General features: G+C 34.4%; 1 protein-coding gene across 5 annotated transcripts in view; it reads left to right on the forward strand.

The window, feature by feature from the left end:
• FSTL5 (follistatin like 5) overlaps positions 1-24,736 on the forward strand; it is a 375,292-nt gene that overhangs the window by 297,296 nt on the left and 53,260 nt on the right. For all 5 annotated transcript variants that reach the window (XM_085578843.1, XM_085578845.1, XM_077782912.2 and 2 more), the window contains 3 exons: positions 10,329-10,449; positions 17,464-17,625; positions 20,122-20,256. In XM_085578843.1, coding sequence (XP_085434969.1) covers positions 10,329-10,449; positions 17,464-17,625; positions 20,122-20,256 — 418 coding nt within the window. The remainder of the gene's footprint in view (positions 1-10,328; positions 10,450-17,463; positions 17,626-20,121; positions 20,257-24,736) is intronic.

Consider the following 24,736-nt stretch of genomic DNA (forward strand, 5'->3'; position numbering starts at 1 on the left):
ATTCATTCAGAACTTTTCCTGTCTGGGTATATACAAGAGCCTTTGTATCCATAGCAGAATGTTTTCATTGATCTGTTCAAAAGGAGAGATAAAGTAATCTAAAGATTTTCCTAATTTAGAATGATTTAGGAAAGAAATCTATTAATGATGTTCATCTGATTCTCCTTTCATGTATGCCTGGCTTAAAACTACAACCAGAAGTAGGGAAGTTGAAACAGTGCTTCTAAATAATATCTATTTTGGTTTGGTATAAAAAAATTTTCCTTGAGTAAGGAGAATTCAGGTGAGTTTATAGAATATTATTGAATCTGCATTCTTTATTATACTTTTATGGATAAAAAGAGATAGAAGTGATTGGATTTTTTGACACTAACTCAAAAGCTAAGTATGTTTTCGTTTTGCTGATGAACATTATTTTATAGCACTTACAAAAAGAAATATAGTAATGTTTTCAAATTATAAGCATTTGCTATGGTTACTTAATTAAGTCTTGAAGAGAAAAAATATATTTTTTTTACATAGAAAATAAATTTCAGAGGACCTTATTAAAATCACACAGTCTTATCACTCTCATGTGAAGTATGTTATCTTGTCTGGCTTTAAAGCATATTTATGTGTCCATTTTTTTAAGCATTTTATTTCAAATAGTTCTGTTATTTAAGTGGGAGGAGGCTATGTCTTCTTTTCTAGAATATGTGCTACTTCTAGGTAAAAATCTGTCTTTACAGACCTGTTTGTGCTAATGACAAGTAGAATGGAATTGCCATACTCTAGCAAAGTAAAATAGCAAGGCCATCCGACTTTTGTCTACAAGATACTTAAAATTTTGTGCAGTAGTTTGGCAAATGCCATGAATTCTGTGAAGTTCCTACTATTGTAAGCTATAATTAATGAAAGACGACGGAAATCCTATTTGCCTTCACATTTTTATCATGATATACATAACTGTAATATCAGATGAGAAATTCATTCATGAAAAAGACTTTGAAGTTTAACCTGTGATTATTGAACAATTAACATGTCAAAAGGAAGGCAGGGGAGAAAAAGCTGCCTTTTCTCCCACCCCTCTGTATTAATAGAGACCTTATTTCTGACATGGATTCTATGATTAGTTGGCAACAGCTAATCATAGAGTTATAACTGGAGTAAAATATAATTGAAACCAAGGGTTAGCTAGAGAAAAAGAGCTTTTGTACATTTCAGTTTTCCAAAGACTATACTGTATATAAGAAAAATATCATATTATGGTACTTCAGTAATACAGTTTTATATGGTGACAGTAGCATAGAATCTTCCTAATGAGTAGTGCTGTTTCATTGTTTAAAATAAAAGCAAAGAACAAGGGTGAAAAAAGAAAATATAGTGTATATTCCTTCATGTTTCATAAAGGATTTGCACTTCTAAAAAATTTTTGGGCCCATTACAGAAAACAGTATTAGAAAAGCAAAAATTAATTACAGGACACAAGGGTTTACTAAGAAGTAAAATTATTTTGGTACATCTTGTAGAAACTTGAAGTGTGCTAACAAAGAGTTAGCTATTGTTTCAGCAGTAAAAAAGTGCTTATTGTGACTGGCAGAGCAGTGGTAAAATTGAAGTAATGGATGTCTCAGAGAAGAGGGAACCTGTTAATTTAAAGAGAGCACAGTAATGTGGTCATGACTCAGTGTGATGGTGTCATTTGCATATAAATTTTTATATAAGTGTTTCATTTAACTGGAGTTTGTGGCCTTATTTTTAAACTGCAATTGAAAGTACTTGCGTTCAGGTTTTTTTTAAGAACTATTGTAATGCATGGGAAACATGTCTGCCTCTATTAGGTACTTTGTTTTTAAATAAATACACAGTTTAGCTGCAACAAGATATAGTAAATGTTTTATGTATAGCAAAAATGAGCATTTAATAATAGCAAAGTGTATCAGCAATATTTATTTGTTAATAGCATCCAGAAAATGTTTGTTATGACTATTCACAATCCCTTTTGAAATGTGGAAATTCCAACCTCATTTTATGACTTGAACACAGACAGATGAGTTGTTAACAGAAAGACATGTAACAGAAAGAAGAAACAGATATATCTTATTGATAATAATGTATAGAAAGGAATAATATTTTGCTAGTTCAGCATTATGCTATTGCCTTTGTGTATGAAAACCATCAAAATATGTGATACCTGTGGGCTTATCATAACATCTTGGCTTCATATCCATAAAAGAATGGAAATCCTACTTGATACAGCTCTAGAAAATATGTTTGTTAGTGCCACGGTATGCTGTAATTTTTTTTTTTTTACTGAAAAATTTTTGAACAGTCTAATTTTTCTTGTTTTATACCAGGATGTTCTTCCAATGTCTTACAGGATGATACAATGATATTAAAAATATCAGAGTTCATTTCAGTATAAACGGAAAATAAAACAAACAAAGAAAACGAACTCCAAAGCAAAACCCAAAGAATTTTTCCTGAAGAAATAGTTTCTGTGTTTACTGTAAAAGGTAGCTGCCAATGACCTTGAAGTGTCTTTTGTTTCATTGATATCAGGGAATCAATCTTGCCAGTAAAGATTTCTTGTGATAAAGAATTAGACTGATGGACATGGATTGTTGTATTAGTGGTTTGAGCAAAGGCAGTGTGTGTGATGCTTAGATAACCAAGATTAGTATTAGATGTAAATTGTCTCAGCTTTCATTATTTTATTAGTGTAAATTCAGCATCTGTTTGTAGTACTCCAGTTCATACTGAGTGCTTAGTTCAAGTGACTGGAATTTTTTGTTTATTTAAAAGGTTCTAAGAAGAATATTTCAGAATTATTGAGTGTGCCAATCTTGGCTAAACCCTTATTAAGTGAAGCTGCTGTGCTGGCATTCAAACTGCCAATACTTTAATCTTATAAGAAAAGAGAAAAAGGTGGCAAGGAATGGATGTCATTCACTTTATTGTATGTAATCAGGTGTGTAGTTGAAAAAAAAAAATTGTTTAGTGTATCAGTTATATCCAGAATCTTTCTAAGCATGTATGTGCCCATTTCTTACATGATGTTCTGGATAATAAACTGACACAAGTGGGATTGTATTAATAACCCAATTAATGTGTGACGGGCCTTCTTTTCTTTCTACTGTTGTCTTTAGATAAAACATTAATGCTGAATTTAAAATTAGAGATCAACTTTAGAAAAACTATGTGAGTTAAAATATGCTTTTTTTCCCCTAGTATGCTAAGAATGGACCAAAATGAATAATTTTGATTCTTAAATAATTTTAAGGTACTAGGTTTACTTGTTTTTCCCTGCCACCTCCCCTGATAGATCCTCTTCAGCTGCCACATAGTAGGGGATTCTCAACCAATATATTTCTTTTTTGGTTTAGGTAGTTTTGTCTGCAAGATATTTGAAAGTTGTTTAAAAATATATTTTTGTTATTTGTTTATTGGTTTATCACATGTACATAAAGGAGTTTGTGACAACCTGAAATTTATCCCACAGGGCTTTTGTGGATTACATAAACCTTGAAGACATTCTACCTACTAGTCTGTCTCACTCCTGGATAATTCATAAATACATGAGATTGACTAGATAATAATTAGATGAAAAACTGAGTAATACAAAAATTTAAGGGTTATTTGTTTTCTTTCTTTTGTAGATTCTCTTGAGTTTGTAAAGAAACATCTGGAGAAATTTGTTTCTATGAAATAAAATGTTTGTTTTTTTTTTTCTTTCAAGATGAGTGTAGTTCAGGAACCAAGGATTATTTATTTGCAATATAAGAAAAGGGATTTGGACTGATTCAACTAAAACTGAAATCCAGTGTTTTATGTAATAACAAGATTAAAAACTCTAATAAACTTTATAAATTTGAAACTAAATAGTTTGTAGTATAAGTATTAGAAAACAGATTAAATCTTAGCAAAGTCTAATTATGTACTGTGATATTTTTAGAATCAGAAAAATTTAGGGAATATTCAATGATTACTTTGCACTCTTTCTACAAATAAAATGTGTAGGAAAAGTAGAAATGGGGATGTGCTTGCTAAAAGTTCATTCCACAAATCTAACTCTAAACTGAGTCACATTACAGGGTAAATTACATTAGTGCTTCTGCTTCCCTGGGCCCTTCTAATACTTAGATACACTTTGAAATATGATCCAAGTGAACTGTATAGTGCAAAGCTAGTTTCTCTTTGCAGAACTAGCTTGGGGTGTAATAATAACTACATCTACAATTAAAGCTGACTTTAAAAAAATTGAACAGTTTGGTGGAATGATAATAAACTGTGGTAATTGGATAATTATAATAAATTCATCTCATTGGTTAAGAGCTTAACTGGAAAAATATGTGAGAAATTAATGTCAAATAGATTTATCTGATTAATCTGATTATATAAGAATTTGGTTTGTTAAAAAGGAGTAAACGTTAAATGGTATATGAGTCATTCTGAAGATCTCTCTGTAACATGAAGCAATAAAAAAGACAGCTGTATCAGAGCATGCTGAATTTTCCATTTAAAATATACTGCATCTACTCAGTTGGAGATTTTGAATGTCTAAATAAATTAGCAGTCCTTATTGCTGGTTCATCACAAGATAGCATAAAATTACAGAGTTCTTGGGGAAGTAAAAGGTTAGTGATGTTTTATGGCTAGCCTCAAGAGCTCTAGTACTTTGGCAAATCTCTCACTTATGTCTAGTGTCTGCCATAAACAAGAAAAAAATTCCAAATTCTCTTTACATATCTACATATCAAATGAATCATTATTCTCACTGGTGATCTAACACTGAGGTATTTTATTTTGCTTTTCTGTGTCATCCCTCTTCAGATTCTTAATAAGCTTGAACATTGTTGGATTTCAAAACTGCAAAACCAATTTTTAATCCACTGGCATTTTTTGAAAAGTACAAAGCAGTTGCATGTTTTGTGCAGAATAATGGATATTACCATTTATTAGATGTTACTATTTCCTCATGAAGTGAAATTGCAGTCCTTACTGTATCCCAGAGAATAAAGGGAAAATCATACATATCTATATTAATTATTTAAACAGGTACAGTGTTCTTAGATTAATTTGCAGTCAGAGAAATAATCTTTTTCTCATATTTGCTGAATACAGCCAAATCCTGCTAAATTCATCTACTGGCCTGGGCTCATGCATTACAAAGTCTTATTTCAGGAAGCAAGAATAGAGGGTGACCTCTGCATTAAGCATTTGTAATACAAGCTTAGGAATGCATGAAGACTTTCTCAGCATGGGAGATATAGTTAGATGTTCTGAATTAATCACCAAATGTTCCCCACTTTACCCAGTCATCAGTAGAGAAAGGCTAGTAAAGCTATTTTGAAGTATTAAGATACAGCCTTTGTAAAATTCAGTCGCTATTTGCTTTTTTCTTTCTGTTCTCCCCAGTGTCAAGAAAAGAGGAACCAATGAAATGCTTGGAATGTCTAATTGTAGCTAGGAAGTTTGTTTTCATGGTCAGCAGAGAAGTGGGTGGCAGCTAAAACAGTGAGCAGTGACAGATCCACTGAACCATCCCATAAAAGGATTTTGCTACTCTGAGCTTTCTCAAATGACTGTAAAAGAAGCTTAGGAAGATTAATTTCCTTTGACTAAAACTAGTCTGCATTAATGGTCACGAATTGGTGTCTGGTGTTATATTCTTGAGAACAGTGTCAAGATTTTGTCACTTTCTACTGCACACACTGTACTAGTGCTTATGTTAGACTGTACACCTTCCTTCTTTAAGCTTTGGCATAATTTGCAATTTTCTGTCAGGCTTATTCTTCAGCCAGTGGACTTAAACTAGATTCATGATTTGTTCTTATTGCAGCTGTAAAATTTGAGACTGAGAAGGTATGCAAAATTTGTGCTTATGAAATGTAGTTTTTATTTTCCCTCCTAATCTAGAGGGAAAACTTAAAAAAAACTTGCACTTCTGCCAAATGCAATTTTTTTCAGTGTTCTTTGTGGAATATAGTTTCTTTGTGACAGTCAGAAGTAAAATGCAGAGTTGCATTGCTTTGCCAATTTGAACAGAGAAACTGATTACTTGGAAAATAGGAGTTGTAACATTGACATTAGTACAAAAAGAATGAGCTGAGTTTTTCTGGCAAATGAACCATACATTAATGAGTATTTTTAAAAATGTTTTCAGTTAACCCGCAAAAGGTTACCTACTCTTTGTGTCCTTGTAATAAAGGAAGTTAGAAATACTAAAAAATATGTAAAATATGAGCAAGAATGTGACATGAGCATTACTGGTACTTCCATGAGTTGACTGAAATAAAATGCAGAAAGCTTGGAGGGTTGTAGAGGAAATAAAGAGGAACATGTATACTGGTTGTGTTTTACAAGCAAACAACAACTGTTCTGAAAATATCTGTTTGGTTTCAGTTATTGATACAGTGTTCCCCTAGGAAATACACATTTAAACTCTTAGCTTCATATTTTCTACCTGATAGTGTCAGAGACAGATGACGTGGGGTTTTTTGCCTTTTTCCATTAAAAAAATAAATTCAAGATTTTCCTTTAAAAATAAGGGAAATGCCCCCCACCCCTCAGAGTGTGTTATCATTATAATTTAACTATTACTGATAACCATCAATAAAAAAAAAAACAAACAATATTTTTTTTCCTTTGTTGTGGGTTTGTTAAAGGCTGCAAATAGAAATAAAGGTAATATGAAAACAATTAATTCATAATATTTGGTGTTCAATGATTCAATTTATTAAGGGCACAATAAACTATTTCTTTTTCTGTTTGAGGATAATGTAAGTAAGAATTCACATCTTCAGTTCACATAGACTATGTACTTTTCTTTATTTTTAAAAAATTATTTATACAAAGCCAAAAACCCCAAAAAGCTATTTAGGAAAGCAATTTATGGGCAAAAAATAAGCTGGGGAAAAAAAAAAAAAAAGAAAAACAAAAATTGGATAAACCAGCTCCTAGCTTCTATGATGATGAACAAATTCAAGCAGTCTGTTTCATTATATGTTCTCCTATGGGGTGAAAGCTAGGAACAGTCTTCCTAGAGCTGTTAATGAAGAAATGCTGGAAAATGGTCATAATTTTTTTCATATGCAAAGTGTTAGCATATGAAAGCAGGTTATAAAGCCCAAAGAAATAATTGTTGATTAAAAACCAAAAATCACCTTTAGTTTCTGTTTTACAAACAGTAAAAGATTCACTATTAAATTGAAGTATTTTTTTATTATTTTATTAATTATTTGTTACATATATCACAATTTGTAAAATGTCAGGTTCTTCAGGAGAACAGATTTGCAGTGGAATCATTGTTAAGGTAATTGTTCAATTCTATCTTTTCATGTATGACAAAAATAATTAGAGTTTCTCAATGTAATTTTAGAAGTACCTTAGCATTTCTCTTTGAGCAGTAGGAGAACAAAAATTGAGCTTGTAGTAATTTTTTTTTTTTACTGTCATCAAATATATTTTCCAAAATGTAAAAAAAAAACCACTTTTCTGTATTTGTTGCTGTGGATTTTTGAAGGCTCTGTTTCAAAGATGTTTGTGTGTCAGTATAGATAATACAGGTTTTCTTAAATTACTCAGCTTGTGAGTTAGTCAATAAAACACTAAATACTTGTCAACATGCAGGGTCAAGTACCTCTGTTTGTAATTCACCATCCCTTTTCAAATGCTGCTTACAACATTAAGTTCACTTTGTATTGAGTGCTTTGCTTTAATTAACAAAACAAACATTGAACTCAGTATAAAAATAAGCTAGGGACATTAGTTGTAAAAAAACCCAAATCAAACAACCAAACAAAACTCACCACTACCAACAAAACATACTATCCATAAAATTCTGAGTGTCATCGTGTGTGAATTCCATTGAAATGCTCATATAAAATAACCACAAGTGTGTTTCATCCATGGTTTCCATGAAAAAGAAGGGAGAAACCGTTCAGAGGCACATATTTACTTTGAAAACAGCGATGGTACCTAAAGATATCATATGCCACAATTAATCAGTTAAAGAGCTGAAATAGGTAGGTATGCTTCAAAGCAGTATCTAGTAATTTAGCATAAGGAATGTTAAAGTAAACTGGTCTCCAGACTGCATTGTAGCAGCTGAATATTTATACACTCCATCCTATGCCCTATTTTGTTCACAAATATTTTTGGCAGAGATTAGGGAAAAAATTCCCAATGGCAATAACAATACCCATTTTCCAGATAAAATGTAAGTACCTGTAGTGTGGCTCTTTTGAATATCTGTCCTTTCATCTTCCCCTAATAATGCTGTTGAAGTAGAATGCTTTGAAAACATGTGTTCAGCTAGTAAGGGGGAAAAAGTAAATTGATCTTCTGCTTCATATATTTTAGAAAGAGATAAAGATCAAAACATCGAAGAAGGAAGTTTTTTGAAGTTTGTCAGGTGGGTTATTCTGAGGGAAAATGACATTGGTTTGCATTATCCGTTAGAAATGAAGTCTAAAAGAGGGTGCCTTTTTTGATCTTTTCAGTGGCAACATGTAATGGTGTATTGAAGATCTGGTAGAAATATTTTGTGTGTAACCAAAGTGCTAATATAGAAACCTATAGTTATCTTGAGAAAGTCAACTTATTGATAGTATTATCAGATAGGTTTATTTTTAGGTGAGTTGTTTTCTTCTCCCAAGGAACAAGTAGTAGACTTGTTGGAAGCACAGAATTGTGCAATGTGAAATTTAGCTGTCCAGACGTCTTTGGGTTAAGAAATACAGTGAAACATATGTTTTGTGAATAATATTTTGAGTATATTTAAAGAAATAAAACTGAAATTTAAAAGGAATTTCAAAGAGATTTCAGTTTTCATGTTTTAATTTTAGTCTACAAAAAGACTCAAGATGTTATAGTGAATATCATCATGAATGAAATGTGTGCATAAAAGCATTGCGATTGTGTTCTCTCAATAAAAACAAAAACTGGAAAGTGAGAACTGAAAATAAATAAATCCCAAAAAGTTGGGAAAGTTATAGGTGAGATTATGGAAGAATGCAAGAATAGTCATAGTGACCCAGAGGTTAATGTAGCCCAGTATTTTGTAATTTTTAAGATCCAAAGGACGGAATGTAAGAATAAGGCAGCACATGGTAATATTTTCTATGAAAGTTCTTTTACTGTGCAATTTACAGTGACTGAGGTATTGTAGCTGAAGTTTTTTGGTTTTGCAAGCTTTTGATAAAGTCTTCATGGATTTAAGGACTTTATAGAGAAGGTTACAAAGTTTGTGAAGAAACAAGGAAGAACTGGATGGGGATATAAAGCTGAGGACAACCTTGGCTACAGAGATCATGAGATGTCAGAGTCAAGGAGTCTAAGAGGGAACAGCAGGGCAAAAGGCAATATAAACATGGACTTCAGAGAGGAGACTTCAGCCTGTTCAAGGATGTGCTTGGAAGAACTCTATCAGAGATCATGCTGAAAATAAAAGGGGTATAATATGGTTGGTTTTCAAGGATGACCTCCTCTATGCTAAAGAACAGGCCTTCACAATGAACAGTAAATCAAAAGCAACAAGGAGCTCTTGACATAACTCAAATGAAAAAAAAAGGTGTAAGGAATGACAGGTGACCCAGGAAGAACCTGGAGACGCTATTTGAATATGCAGATAAGGAAAGATGAAGCCATCCCAGAATTGGATCTAGTCCAGCGTTACGAAGGTCCACAGTTTCAGGACTATATCAGCAGCAAAAGAAAAGGGAAAATATGGACCTTATGCTGAGTTGGCATGGGACCCAGTGCCAAAAGAAGTAGAAGATGATGATGTACCTCTTTTGCCTCTTTTGCCTTGGTCTTGATCACAAATATTTGCTTCTAGGAATCCAGATCCCTGAAATCAGTTTACAGCAGTAGTGCTTCTGTAATATATCAGTGAATCTAATGAGAGGAACTGAAGAAAAACAAGGATTTTTTTTTTTTTTTGGTCATGTCTGCTCATTACAAAGGATGACAACACTTCCACAGGATGTCATTTAACTTGTAGACTTAGTTTTTCTCTCTGGTCGGATGAAATTCTCAACAGCTTTTCTTCTGCAAATAACTGTCATAGCTAAGTAAACATATTGCTTCTGCTGAGTTTAACTAGTTGTTAAAATAAAATTTGTATTTTCTTTTACAGTCACAATATATGTAGCAAGGTTAAACAACTCTACCATTCACAAGTATAATGTTTGAATTTCAGATTACTGTCAGATATGCTGATTTAATATTTGTGATGTGTGATGTCTGATATTTGCATCACAGCTTTGTTGCCCAGATGATGAGCGTAATTACTGTAGAGATGTGGGTTTAATTATGATAACCTTGTTTTTAATCTTTCCTGGTAGGATTTTGGAGATGATGGGTCCTTGTACATCACTAAGGTTACCACAACTCATATGGGAAATTACACCTGCTATGCTAATGGGTATGATAAGCTCTACCAAACTCATATTCTCCAAGTGACTGGTAAGGAAAAATGTTCTAATTATCAAGTCATAAGAAACTTGAACTTTTTTAAGCAGATATATTGTTTCTGTTCTACTTTTTTTTGTACTGTGTTACATCTTAATAGAAAAAGGTACATTTCTTCATTGCTCGCCTTCAAGTAACTTTAAAAGTCATGAAACACAAAAAAATTAAATTTATTGCTTCCACAGAATAATAACTATTAAAAAGTGTAATGATAGTCCAGAGGACTTGCTTTGCACCTGTGATGTTGTGCAGAACAGTAAGTAGTTTATATACATATGCACACAAATAAAATAGGTTTTAGTATTAATTTAGTAACTTGGGTAACATGCTCGGAAAATTAAAGGAGTAAGATTCTTGTGTTAAGAATATTTTGTTGAATATAAGATTAATAGAATGCACTTCCCTGAAGATTTTGTAATTGATGTAGGCTTCTAAATTCACAATTATGTTATTGAAATCTAACCATGATTTTAATAGATTAACTTGAGGCACCTGGATTTGATAACTTGATCTTTACATTTGCCTACATTTGTTCAAATTCCATTCATTGACTTCTGTACTTGGACAAAACTTAACTGCTTTGCTACTGGTACCCTGAAGACAGGCCTTTGCCTTCTCTCGAGCTGGTGTATCCCCTCCTATTTCTTATATGCAATTTATTTCCTAAAGTATTTTAAAGATTACTTTTCCACTGATGAAGCATCTGCTTTATCATTATTGAGATTTAATGTCTTTTTTTTTTTCTAAGAGTGCTTTCATGTTATTTCAATTCATATTTATCTTTGACTCTTAAGAATCCCTTTCTGCTGTAAACTACCAATGTTTGTCATGACATGTTGTTGTTTAATCCTATCCAGAATCATGGTTGACCTCAATCTTCTCCAAATTTACTTTGCATTAAGAGGCTCTATTTCTCTCCTGAGGCATACTCTAGCCCTAGTTTCCTGGCCACTGCTGTTACCATCATTCTTTGTTTTGTTGGCTCTTAATCAGTTTCATAAACCCTTATCAGGCTGACTTTTTTTAACCTCCGAGAATCATGAAATATTTTCTTTTATTCTTATCTTTCATGTATATACATATGAAATACAGCTTCCAAGATTATTTGGACTTTTAGTATGATTTGTTTTTCTTAGCCTTGTCCCCATTTTCTGTTCTTAATATATTCACATTTTAAATTCATTTGACACTTAGTACTTGTTTGCAGTTTTATAAACATTTTGTCTCTCCTGTTATGTTTCTCCAGAAAGCTGGCTTGTAATATTTCTCTATCCATACATTTCAACTTTTTTTCCCCAGTTTCTTCCCCTCCTGAACCACAAAAAATTGTTCATTGAGTGTTGTTCCTGAGCTAATGGGGACATGGCATCAGCATCTCGTCCTCCAAATTTTTCTTCTGGGATTATTTTCTGTCATTTAAAAAGCCAGGTATCAACTACTGGCTAAACTAGTGAGAAATGCAGTTTATTAATGTTTTAGATCCTAAAGACATAGCAGAATTATTGGCAAGCTGAACATATTAGTGGGTTCTTGACCAACATTCTCCTCTGTTTCATGGGGTTTGGTTTACCTTAAATTATTAACAGAATGATATTCTAATCAACATATTTCAGACCAATCCCAATGTGTAAATAATCCCCCAGAGGTGTGTAGCAAGAGTTAAAAAACTAGGATTCATGTTTGGCTCAGTTCAGTGCATAATGAGGCAAAACTCTGCTCAAGTTGAAGAAGGTTTTCTGCAAGACTTGAAAATCAAGAAACATAATTTGAGAGAGGTGAAGGAGGACAAGTGTAGGTTTTTGTGGTGATAATGTGTCTGTCAGGAAATTGGTTTTTCATCTCGAAACCACTGTAAACCTCAGATAGCTGCTATTCCAAAAGCTGGCACTGGAGTGATACCTTCCTAAATGATTTTGCATGTTGATATTTTGGGGAGCAAGAAACAGGAAAAGGAGACCTTTCGAGCAATAGGATTATTTGCTGTGCATGTTGTGGATAAATTGAGTTAAATCCACTGAGATTAAAGGTCAAATGAACAGCTCTTCCACAGTTTGGATCTGTACTTCTAAGGAATAATCTTCTTAAGCACAGGCATGACGGTCAGTACTTGTAGCTGTGATAATGACTAATTAATATAATGATACTTGTATTAACTGGAGAGTCAGTCAAAAGGTTAATGGGATAATGAGACTACGTTGAGCACAAAGATTTAATGTGCAGGTTCAATGAAAACATAGTAATTAGATTTTTAAGTTCTTTCTTGGTTTTCGTTTATGTACAGCTACATATTTTTAGAAAAAAAATAATATATTTTAGGCTAGTATGCAATTATTATATATATAAATCTCATTTACTTTTAAGATTAAAATATAAGATATTTTTCATTTTGAATTATCTGGCACAGTAGTAAAGAATAATGAGCTTCCTTTGGAGTATTAAAAATACATTAATGAGCACTGTAAAATACTTGATTTATAGTGAAATAATAAGTCTACTCTTATATAATATGGTAAAGTAAATATTGTGACCAACCCCATAAATTGATATTTTAAGCCTTTTCATATAAACTTAAAAAAAAAAAATAAAAACTGAAATAATGCTCAAGAGGTTTTATAGCAAGTGCTAGAGCTACTGAATAGTTACGTATCCACCATATTTGAAACCAACAGTCTCAGATTGCTTTTTGAATTGAGAGATGAGGGATATAGAATTCACTCAATTATGTGTTATACTTTAATCTGCTAAATACAAACATGCAGTGTCTCCCCTCCCTTTTTAACCTCTGTCATGATCTCTCCCTTTTAAATTAAGCTTTTTTGGGTTAAGATGCTAGAACATATGTCTTTGAAAGTCAGTGTGAACAGTCACATTAATTGTGCACTTAAAATTTCATTTCTGGTGATATTTATTTATTATTTCTTGGTAAGTTACACCAAAAAAAAATCCAAACAAAACCCAACAAAATAGACCAAAAAAAAAAAAAAAGATACCTTATTCAAATGAACCCCAAAGACTTTACATTGAACTTGTCACATCAAATTAACTTCTTAGACTGAGCCCACAACTACACTTATATCTCAGTTGTGTACAGCATGCCGTAGTGGCATGGTTCTTTCTTAATGGAATATTACAAATAGTCTTCAGAGTAATAGTAAATAAAAATGATAATGCAAAAGAAAGGTTGAAAAACATTTCTAGTTGTATAGATAACCTATCAGAAACAGAGTTGCTGAGGAAAGAGGAAAATGGCAGCAAATAGAGGAAAGACCTGGCAAGAAGTAAACCCTACTGTCCTTCGAGAACTTCTGTTGCTGGAAAAACAGTGCTAAAATGAACAGGATCTACTGTAGAAATAAGGGATGGTAAAAGAAAACTCAGACATATTTTCACCTGAGCAGGTTGTGTCCTCCTTTTCACATCTCCTAATAATCTTTAAGTAGTTAATTTAGCAATAATAACATTTTGTCATGCAGGGTGAGATTTTATTTGTTGGTTTAGGAAGATTGCAGTTTTAGTTGTAGTATTTTCTAAAACTTTTTTAGCAATAATATTGCATCAGAAATATTGCATGCCTTTTGTCCAAATAAAACTAATAGATTCCTCTTTCTTGGCAATGAAAATTCTTTGAAATGGAACTGTTGAAAAAATTCTCTTTACATGTGCTCAGTAGAAGTCTGTCAAGGTGAGGTAGTTAAGTACCCATAAGGTTTTATATGCAATTAAAATATTTCACTGACACAAAAAGAGACATGAAATATCCTGGCATATGTTGTCAAAATACAACTAATTGCAATGCCTTGCTATTGGTCTTAAAAGTTGTTTCTGTTGCTGAGATGCTTGAGAGTGTTCAGTGATGGCAGCCCAGTCTCTAAGGAAGTGGAGACCCTTGCTTTTCCAGAGACAGGGTGGAAGAATAAACTATTTGGCTTTGGTGCAGTGGGAAATCTACAACATGAGGCAGGCTACCTAAAGGACCTTGTGTCAAGAGGTGCTGAACAGGCGGACATGAAAATTGGACTTTAGTAAGTCAGGCAGAGTGAGACTGGGAACTGAGGTGCCAGAAAATGTTCAGACTACTGAATATGCAGTCAAGCAGGGCCCACTGAAGAACACAGTGGGGAAGGCAAGCTCTCAGTATGGAGCAGACAAATGCTATGCAATAGGGGATAGAAGTTGGAAGAAATGGAGGGGAAATAGGAGTGGGAATGTCAGGCTTGAGATAAAAAATTAAGATCCACTTCCATGAAAGCAAAGTCCTTTCCAGAAAATCAATAGAAACCTTAAATCTCTGATATTTATGTGCTCTTCCTCTTGCTGGTAGTCTAAGAAACTAAAAGCCATATTATCTAATTTTTAACCTTCTCCCATGTTACTATATTACATTTTTGCAATTTGCATATTGGAATTATTTCGAGAAGACTATCCTCTCTAGCTGGATTTAAAATATCACTGAAGCCTACTGATTTTTGCATCCTATCTGAGATATAAGGAAGATTTGTGTATTTCTTGCAATGTAGAAATGTAAGGCATTTCTATGATCTAATGGGACAGCATGCTGAGACATCTCTTGTAAATCGTTGAATAGGATTTGAAAATATTTAATCTCATGCCAAAATAGACACAGATAATTTTTGATCTTGTTACTTCTTTCATTATCAACTGATACTTCATCCTCTACCTAGCTGTGTTTTGTGACAACCTAAGTATTCCACGTTTTTAGAGCTGCATTAAACAAAATTTTGGCGAATAGGAAATACACTTTCTTAATTTTATTACAATTAATGTTTTTTTTATTCTTGAAACAACCTCATGCAAGTTGTCTCTATAAAAAGTTATAGAGATATATAGATAAATATATAGTGACTATAGATAAATATTTATCTTAAAAATTTGCATAGCAGAATTTTTAAATCTTGCTTAACCATTGATTAGCTGTAGGAATATGTCCACTGTGATGTCATAGGTCCTCTCTCTGACACTATTGGTATATGTAGAAGATTTTAATTGGTAAGCAAATACTGCAGCAAGTTTTAAACCCTTGGAAAAGTGATGTCAACAATTCTTATATTTTGTTAATAAAGAAAATCATAAGACTAGTCTTATACATAGGATCACAGAATCTGCTGAGTCGGAAGGCACCCATCAGGATCATTGAGTCCAACTCCTGGCCCTACACAGGACAGCCCAAGTTGCACCATGAGCCTGAGAGCATTGTCCAAACACTTAATGAACACTGACAGGCTGGTGCTTTGACCACTTCCCTGGGAGCCTGTTCCAGTGCTGAGCCAACTTCTGGGTGAAGATATTTTTCCTGATATCCATCTTAAACCTTCCCTGACACAGTTTTCATGCTCCTCATTCAGGTTCTGTCACTGGTCACCACAAAGAGATTAGTACCTGTCCCTCCTCTTCCCTTCACGAGGAAGCTGTAACTGCAATGAGGTCTCCTCTCAGTCTCCTCCAGGCTGAACAGACCAAGTGCCCTCAGCCACTGGTCATATGGCTTCCCCTCAAAATCCTTCATGATCCTTGTGGCTCTGCTTTGGACATTCTCTAACAGCTCAATGTCCTTTGTATATTATGGTGCCCAAAACTGCACACAGTATTTGAGGTGAAGCTGCCTCAGAGCAAGACAATCCCTCCCTTGCCCAGCTGGTGATGCTGTGCTTGATGCTCCCCAGGGCATCCTAGGTTGGCCCTCCAGGACACTGCTGACTTCTGTCATCAGCCAGATCCCTTTCCACCACACTGCTCTCCAGCACCTCATTCCCCAGTTTGAACGACCAACCAGGGCTGCCCCATGCCGGGTGCAGAGTCTGGCATTTTCCCTTGTTAAACTTCATACAGTTGGTGATTTCCCATCTCTCTAATTTGTTGAGGACCTCTCTGCAGGACCTCTCTGTCCTTGAGGGAGTCAACAGCTTCTCCCAGTTTGGTGTTATCAGCAAAGTTAGTATTCCTTCAAGTCCTGTGCTGTGTCCAAGTCTTTAATGAAGATGTTGAAGAGAACTGGGCTGAGGATTGAGCCCTGTGGAATCCCACTAATGACTGGATCCCAGCCAAATGTTACTCCATGCACTGTAACTCTCTGTTCCTGACCCTTGAGCTGGTTGTTCGTCCATCACATGGCATGGTTATGCATCTGTGTGAACATTTTGTCCAGAAGGATGCGTGTCTTGTTTAACATCTTAATTAATAATCTGAATAATGGCGCAGAGTTCTACCTTCAAAAGTTTTGTAGATGGCACTAAACTGAGAGGAATGGCTGATAGCTACAGGCTCATGCTGCTATTTGTAGAGAGTTGACAGGATGGAGAAATGAACCAGAAGGAATTTAGGAAGTTTAACAAGAAGTGCAGGAGTCCTGCACCCAGGGAGGAACAGCCCTGGTGCACCAGTATATCCTGAAGACCACCTAGTGGAAAGCATCTTGTCAGGAAAGAACTTTAGAGGGAAATCAGATTGAACATAAGCTAGTGATGTGTCCATATGTTAAAGAAGGAAAGTGGTGTCATGAGTACAGAAGGTCCTGTCTGAACACGTATAAAGAATTATAAACCTTAACAGATTTTAAGCAGGTAGAAGGGATTGTTACTAGGTGTTTTGGAAAGAGGGGAAAGGTGGGGATGGAATGTTATGATTTGTGAAACAGGACAATTGAAATCTCTGTACAACATATCATGACTCGCTTATTGTACATTAGTTATATTTTATAAAGAATTCTATGGAAAAATAAAAATCTTATTTCTCAGCCACCAACTATTGAAGAATCAAGGCTTTTTTCTTTGATACTACAGTGAAAAGAGGTTTTTCTCACAGAATATTTTTTCTGCTTCATAAATATTCTGAAACAGAATTCTGAATTGAATGTCACTGAATATCTGACGAATACCACGTCTGTGTGTAGTTATATATAGCTGTAGGGGTCTTCAGAATTGCTTATACTTATTTTTATTAAAATGAAGATTACGTTCTCCACCAAATAAAAATTGTTTTTTTTGTATTCAGTTCCACCAGTTATCCGAGTCTATCCAGAAAGCCAGGCAAGAGAGCCAGGTGTGACAGCCAGCCTTCGGTGCCATGCTGAAGGTATTCCCAACCCACAGCTTGGTTGGCTGAAGAATGGAATTGATATCACTCCAAAGCTGTCCAAGCAGCTAACTCTCCAAGGTAAAGGGGTATATTTATTGTTTTCTACACTTTGTTACTCTTTTATCCATGCATAATTTCCATACTAGCTGCCCTTTTTCCATAGTTTTAACAAAAGCTAAACTAAAATATTTCAAAATGTTCTTCCAGCTACTCCCCAAGACATGTCTTTCTGCTTTGTCTTTGTTAGAATAATGATTTTATTTACTGGCAGGATTACCAGTAAATTCCAATATGCTCTTCTCTGTTTGAAAATGTGCAGTATCAGAGTTGAGCAGGCAGTCCGAGACCTGGTCCCAATCAGAACTGATAAGAATCTTAATGAGATTTGGGGACCTGATAGTAGAAAGGACTGGAGGAGAAATACCTGAAATAGATGTGCTGTTTGATGAAGGTATCAGCAGACCTCTGTGGGAGTGCAAAGACATTGCATACACACACAAGCCCTACCTGCTCCCCAAAAAAACCCCAAAATCCTGAAAAAAAACCAAACCAAAACATAAAAAAAAAACCCAAATCAAAAATTGTTGTGACGCGGCAGGCACTCCCCTCGCCACGATACCCCGAGCGGTGCCGTGCTGGGCTGCGAGAGGGAAGAGAACGGGCGGCCGCTCCCCCGGTGAAGCTCTGCAGTCACAGTTGGTGGCGCGGGAACAGACGGAGGCAACATGGGACTTGGGGGTGAACAGGATGGTTTTATTCCGTGAGCCCCAAAACCCCCTCGGGAGCGGGAGCAGAGGTTTTATACAAGAATTCAGGAGGAGGGGTATAGGAACAGCAACCAATAAGGGAACAGCAGGGGAGGACTTTAGGGCAGGACTAACATATGACAAACCTATCAGGGGAAGCAAGGGAGTGGAATAGCACAAAGTAATCAATAGGGTGTTGAGCCTCACTAAATAGACAGGGAATGCTCTGGAAGCAGAGGAGGGGGCTAGGATGAATGACAGGGAAGGTTCCAGGGAAAGGGGCAGGGAAAGGGAGGATTGACAACTTGGGGATGAGGGGGTTAGGGGAGAGCTAGGGAAGATTGACAACTGGGGAGAGGAGGAGATTAGGGATGGGGGGGTGTGAACAGATATTGAACAAATATCAAATTAAAGAAAAACACACCACTGCAAAAAATCTCCAGCCAAAACTAAAGGAAAGTCTTACCTTTTGCATCAGTTTATTTGTATGAATCTTCAGGGCTTAGCAAAATTAGTGGACCTGTCCAACATAAAATCTCCATGCTTCTTTAGTCTTTCAGGTAATTTTTGATCAGCCATAGGAAAAAAAAATCTCCTGCTGCTCATGTTCCCTTGAAAACTTTCTCTCACTCATCAACAAAGCCAGGATTGTAGTTAGCATAGGATAGCACTCAGCTTGCACTGTAAGAAGCAGTGGGAGAGATATGGCAAGTGCTTCTCTGAGGTGTTAGTTCCACTGCAGGTGTCATAGTCCTCTGTTCTTTCATGTACAACTCTCCTGGATATTTGTGAACAATTGCCTTGCAGAAACACTTTCTGCTATGTGTAGAAAGTGATGAACTTCTCATCCATAGCAACATTCTCTTATGTTTTCCTCTAGGGATTTGAGGATTTTTTTATTTTTGCCTTCCTGTCTATTCTGTGTATTTATGACAAATAAATTAAAAGGATACTTCTCTAAGCAAAATACATTTAATTCAATTTTCTTGCATGGAATTATTTGAAATAAAATTTTGAAAATCTCATTAATTTTTTCCATAGATTTTTCTGAGTAAATCTATCTGTGCATTTGCTTCAAGCTAGAAGGATGCTACACCATAGGACAATGCCCCTTTTAGTCCATAATTTAGAATACCGACAAAGCTTGGATTTTGTATAGTTCCTACAGCTGAACAAGTATACTATACTTAAAATTCAGTGAATCATTGTTCACACAATTATTTGCATCACATTATTTAAAAGACCTTTGCCTATGAAACCTGGATTGTTTTTTGACATTCCTTTGCAATCTGACATACAATTCCTGAGGTTTCCGTAAGCTTCTACATTGACGTAGGTGAAAAATTTCAATGCATCTGTTTTTCTGTTGTTACATTGCAGTCACACAAAACCAAAACTAACTAGATCCCTCTGGTTAGGAGCAACAAATTAAAATTTTTATTTACATTGGATGTTTGGCCTGTGATATTCCTTGGGTTATTTTGTGTAAAGGAAATGATGGTGTCTAGTAAACAAATGCAACATAATCAAAACCTAATATTTACCTGACTTTAAAAAAAAATCATAGTAATTTAAATATATATAAAACCTCAGATTGATATTTGACTCTGAAGTACAAAATCAGCTGAGGCACTCTGAATAACTGTGAGATGAAATAGTGCATGTAATTCACTCGCCAGTTGAATACCTTTGGACTAATTTGGCATGCCTCCAAGTTATGAACTCAGGAATGAAAATGGTTTAATTAGTGTAAGCAGAGAAACCCTTCTGAATTTATAATCTGAAAGCACTAGCATGTCTGCATGTTGATTTTTTCCTCTCCTTTCAGCAAATGGTAGTGAAGTTCACATTAGCAATGTGCGCTATGAAGATACAGGAGCATACACTTGCATTGCAAAGAATGAAGCAGGGGTGGATGAAGATATTTCTTCTCTCTTTGTGGAAGATTCTGCTCGAAAGACTCGTAAGTATTGTGAGAAGTATAAAAATACATGTTGCCCACACTCAAACATTTAATCAGTATTAAAACAGGAAACATTAAATAAATTGATTTTTTGTAGATAGCTGATTTGAAAAGATAATGTTCAGTTAAAAAGATTAAGTTCAATTAATGGTATCCAAGAGTCACTGAAGGCAGAGTGTGCAATCTGCAGTACATTTAGAAGTAAAATAAAATCTCTGATTCATTGTGTGGACCAACATATTTTTTACATTGCTGGTAAATTTTTGATAGTTTCCTCATGAGAGATGTGTTGCATACAAGGGGAATGTGAAGGGAAAAAGGAAAGGGATGTCTGTATGGCAATTATTAGTGTGCTTTCCAGTGGTTGATGCGGTGTGGGAGGAAGTCCTTTTCTTCCTGGCTGTTCCTGAGATATACCAAGAGTCAAAATCAGCCTCATGATGTGACAGTAATCATATGGCTTGATCTCACCTACTGAAGTTCCTGGCAGGTCCAGATCAGTTCCAGCCTGCCCATGTTCTCTTGTGCCTGGAATATGGAGAAACAATGAACACATTCACTTCTATTTAGGGAGTTGAATGTGCTGAAGAAATCAATATCACTACTAACAAGAAGCATTCTTTATCCTCTGTTAAATGGTAGTGGGATTTATAAACGCTGTTTTCCTATTATTTGTCTAACAGTATTTTTTTCCTCTTACCTCACTTTGCTTAGAAAAATCCATTCCTGAGTTTATACTTCACCCATTTTTTGTTTGGTTTGATTGGTTGGTTTTGTTGTTTGTTTGGGTTTTTTTTCTTTTGAATCTCTTATTTTAATGAATACTACATACTTATATACTTATTAGAAATAAATCCAGTAAAAGGATGGTTATCTTACTAGTGAGTGTGATTGCACTAACTTAAGACATTCCTGTTTATTTAAAAGCATATTCAGCAGTGTCAAGTGCTCAGCAGGATACCAGAGGCAGAATTAGCAGCACTGCAAGTCTGCCTGACACTCACAAGCCACAGGACATTGAGTTCAGTTACATATAGCTTTACTACACTTCAAATATTTCAAAGGAAATCTCCATGAAGGAAAATGTTATAATCTAAATATTGGTATCTTTACCTATCTGCTTTAATACTAATTATAACTGTAATTCTTCAAAAACCTTAACATGGATTTTTTTAAAGTGTCACGAAAATTACAGCTTACATGTTTCTGGGAAGACACCTGAGGATAAATAAGCTGTTTCATCATGCAGAATTTCTGGTAATCTGGTAATGTGAAGTAGCTTGGCCACTTCCATTTGCCTATTGTATTGTGTGAAAAATATTGTGAATGTTGCCAAATTTCAAGACCCTGACAAACTCGAGCTAGTATATGTTTGGCTAAAACTTGTTTGGCCTTAACAAAATATTTGTAGCTAACTAGCCAGTTTGCAAGTGTTTTAGTTAAGTTAGTCAGTTTAATTTAGTCAGTTCAGTTCTGAAGACCTGATCTGCCGTGAATATGTATGAATATCCACAACAATGCAGAAGACTTCTTTCAGGACTTGTAATGTGTGTAATAATTTTAGATCTGCTACCTTAGCAGGATTTGTAAAATCACATGCCATACAATGAACACAACTTGTAACAAATGCTTTAATATCTACTAGCAGTAAGATCTTAGAATGACCACTGGTGTCATGAAAGATTTAAATGAAGGAAGACAGAATATAAACCAAATTATTTCTAAGACCCATATCCCAAAGATATAGCCATCTTCCTATAACAGTAATTTACTCTGCACGTTCTGTGTTGTATGTTGAAGGGAAGCATTTTACTGTTATGTTCTTTGGCATTTGAACATGGTTTCCCAAGAATTGATCCACGTGTAAATATTCATAAAACCCAAAGATGTATAATTATAACATTCAAATTTAGGTGTAGCAGATATTTATATGTTAAACTCCAATTTGCTCAGAATCCCATTTTTGGTATGTGAAAGACTAAGGTATGTACTAACAAAAAGAGCACTGACTCTCAAAATCATTGTCACAACTACATGAACAAATTACAACAGGTACACATTTTTATAGATGCAGTTTAAAAAGCTACTGCTGTTTTTTTAAAAAAATTCTTTGCAGGGAGGAGTTGCTAGCATTGGAGTACTGCTGTCAGAAGTGGAAGAGCTTCATTATTAACTCTTTTCTGCTTGTTTTTATATTTCCTCCAAAACTCCTGTTCATACATTACATTAGAAATTAGAAAAGAATAAAATCACATAGGTAAAACCACTTGGATACAATTGTAGGCTTTTTATTTACCCTACTCACACATATTAAGCGTAATGCTACAGCTACTTTTATTTCAAGCCTATTGATTAGGTCACAAGTTACATTCTAAAGATAGTCTCTGATGAATGCAAATGTGAGTCTGTATGATCTGATATAAACTTAGTCTGTCAATTATGACATTTTTATAAATTTATGACATTTTTATAAATTATTTTGCTTTTATCATCCTTTAAGAGAATAAAGCAGACACACTTTAATTATTTTTTTTAGTTTCTTATTAGAGGGCTCCCTTTTGGAAGTTTTATGATACTGTTTTGATTAAAATAAGATCAGATTCTCACTAGCTTGTCAGTTAGTCTGGGCTTTTCTCCTTTGTGATGTCACAAAATATAAAAATCAAAGGAAAATAAAAGCATTTCTGAACATTTAGTTGATTTTCTATTGAGAATTTAGTGAGAACTTCACAGTTGAATTCTAAAACAATAAAATACAATTATGTTGTACAATTGCACTGCCTTGAGCATGACAGTAATTTCAAAAGCCACGTAAGAAATGCAGAACATTATTCCATTACCAGTGCATATATTTTATTTCCTAGAAAGTGTAATAGTCAAAGTAAATGTTCACTTTTATACTTCTCCGACCCATTGTTTGAGTGCATGGAAAATCTTGGTTTTAATGTTTACTTAAATGTTACTTTTAATGTTACTTCACACAAAAACCTACATTTTTATTATTTTGTGTGGAATCTTGCTTTCAATACATCCCAAATTTATTAAAAACTCCGTTAAGTGCTTTGAGAGAAAAAAATAGTATCTGTAACAGAAAGGGCATGGCTAGTTGCTTTCTCTGTAAATTGGTAATTTAAACAGCTCCTAAGAGAAAATCCTATATTTTCTGCTACCTTGGACTAAATAAAAATCAGTCATTATGGAAAAGTAGATTGTTAAATAATAAGCAAACCTTTACCTCACCTGTCTGTCTAAATGTGCTATCAGATTGCTAGATTTTCATAATTCATAGGATTGTTACAGGTGCATGTAATGAATGTGTCTGTATTATAAAGAGAAAAGAAATGAAGGCAAAGCTATACTGAAGTGTGGGAAATGTGATGCTAGTAGAAAAAGTAAAGTTACACAATGTGAAGAATGAATTAAGGATGCTAGGAACTTGTTTATTTTGAAGTTTCCAGTTTCAGAAAATTGAAGTCCACTTACCAAAAAAAGTCAATATACTTTGATGATAATGGTTCATCATCAGTATGGTAATCCAATGGAAGTGAATGGAAAATACTCTGAAAATGCTTTGTCATCCAGATCTGTTCAGTAAATGCCAGCACTGAACAGGGAAGCATTGCTCTGTCTCACATAGGTAAAATTTTGAATAGTGGATGATAGTCTCAAGGACAGTTTGACCTCCTCTTAGCACATGAGCCTTTTTCAATGTGCACTAAAAATAAGACTTCTGAAAACATGCTTTCATTTTAACATTGTCTTAGGTGAGAGAAATTAAATTATAAGTACTTTAACTTTAACCATGCCTTTTACCAATTAGCTCATTCTGTAGCTGAAATTTTATTTATTTATTTAACAACTATGTCCCAGTACATGGATCCTTTTTGCTAGATTTGTGCAAGTTATAATGGAAAATTTTAGTTTATATATTACCCATATAAATATCTCTTAAAAGTACTGGTGATAAATTTCTACTGCTCTCTATTATCAGATCCTGTTTAATTCCTCTGATGTTGATAATAGTAGTAGCATCTAAAATACTTCTGAATGTGAGAACTGTGCTGTTTGGATTCTCCAGAGACTGCACATTCTCTTTTTGCTATGAATTCTGCTGTGAATTCCATTTTCCCTCAAGCCTGCAGTTACAGCTATTGAGAATGAGATAGCTGGTCTGGTTGATAGCTGAATAACCCCTGTGGTGACTGGTAAAAACATTCTGGGGATTAATGACCTGGTCTAAATCTCATTGAAAACACAAGAGTCTCCCCTACTGTCATGATCTTCTAATAATACCTGAGACAGTTCAGCTGTGTTGGAAAGACTCTTTGGTGTAATCATATTTGTAAATACAAATAGCAGTTCAAAATCTGGTTTTATTTTCATTCCAACATTTTGTATTTTTCAGAACTGGTATTTCATGGATTCATCGATTTAAGCATGAAGGAACCATTTTATCTAACTCCTTTCTATCTTTTACATT

The sequence above is a fragment of the Lonchura striata genome, chromosome 4, assembly GCF_050655825.1.
Source record: "Lonchura striata isolate lonStrDom1 chromosome 4, ASM5065582v1, whole genome shotgun sequence".
Lineage (NCBI taxonomy): Eukaryota > Metazoa > Chordata > Aves > Passeriformes > Estrildidae > Lonchura > Lonchura striata.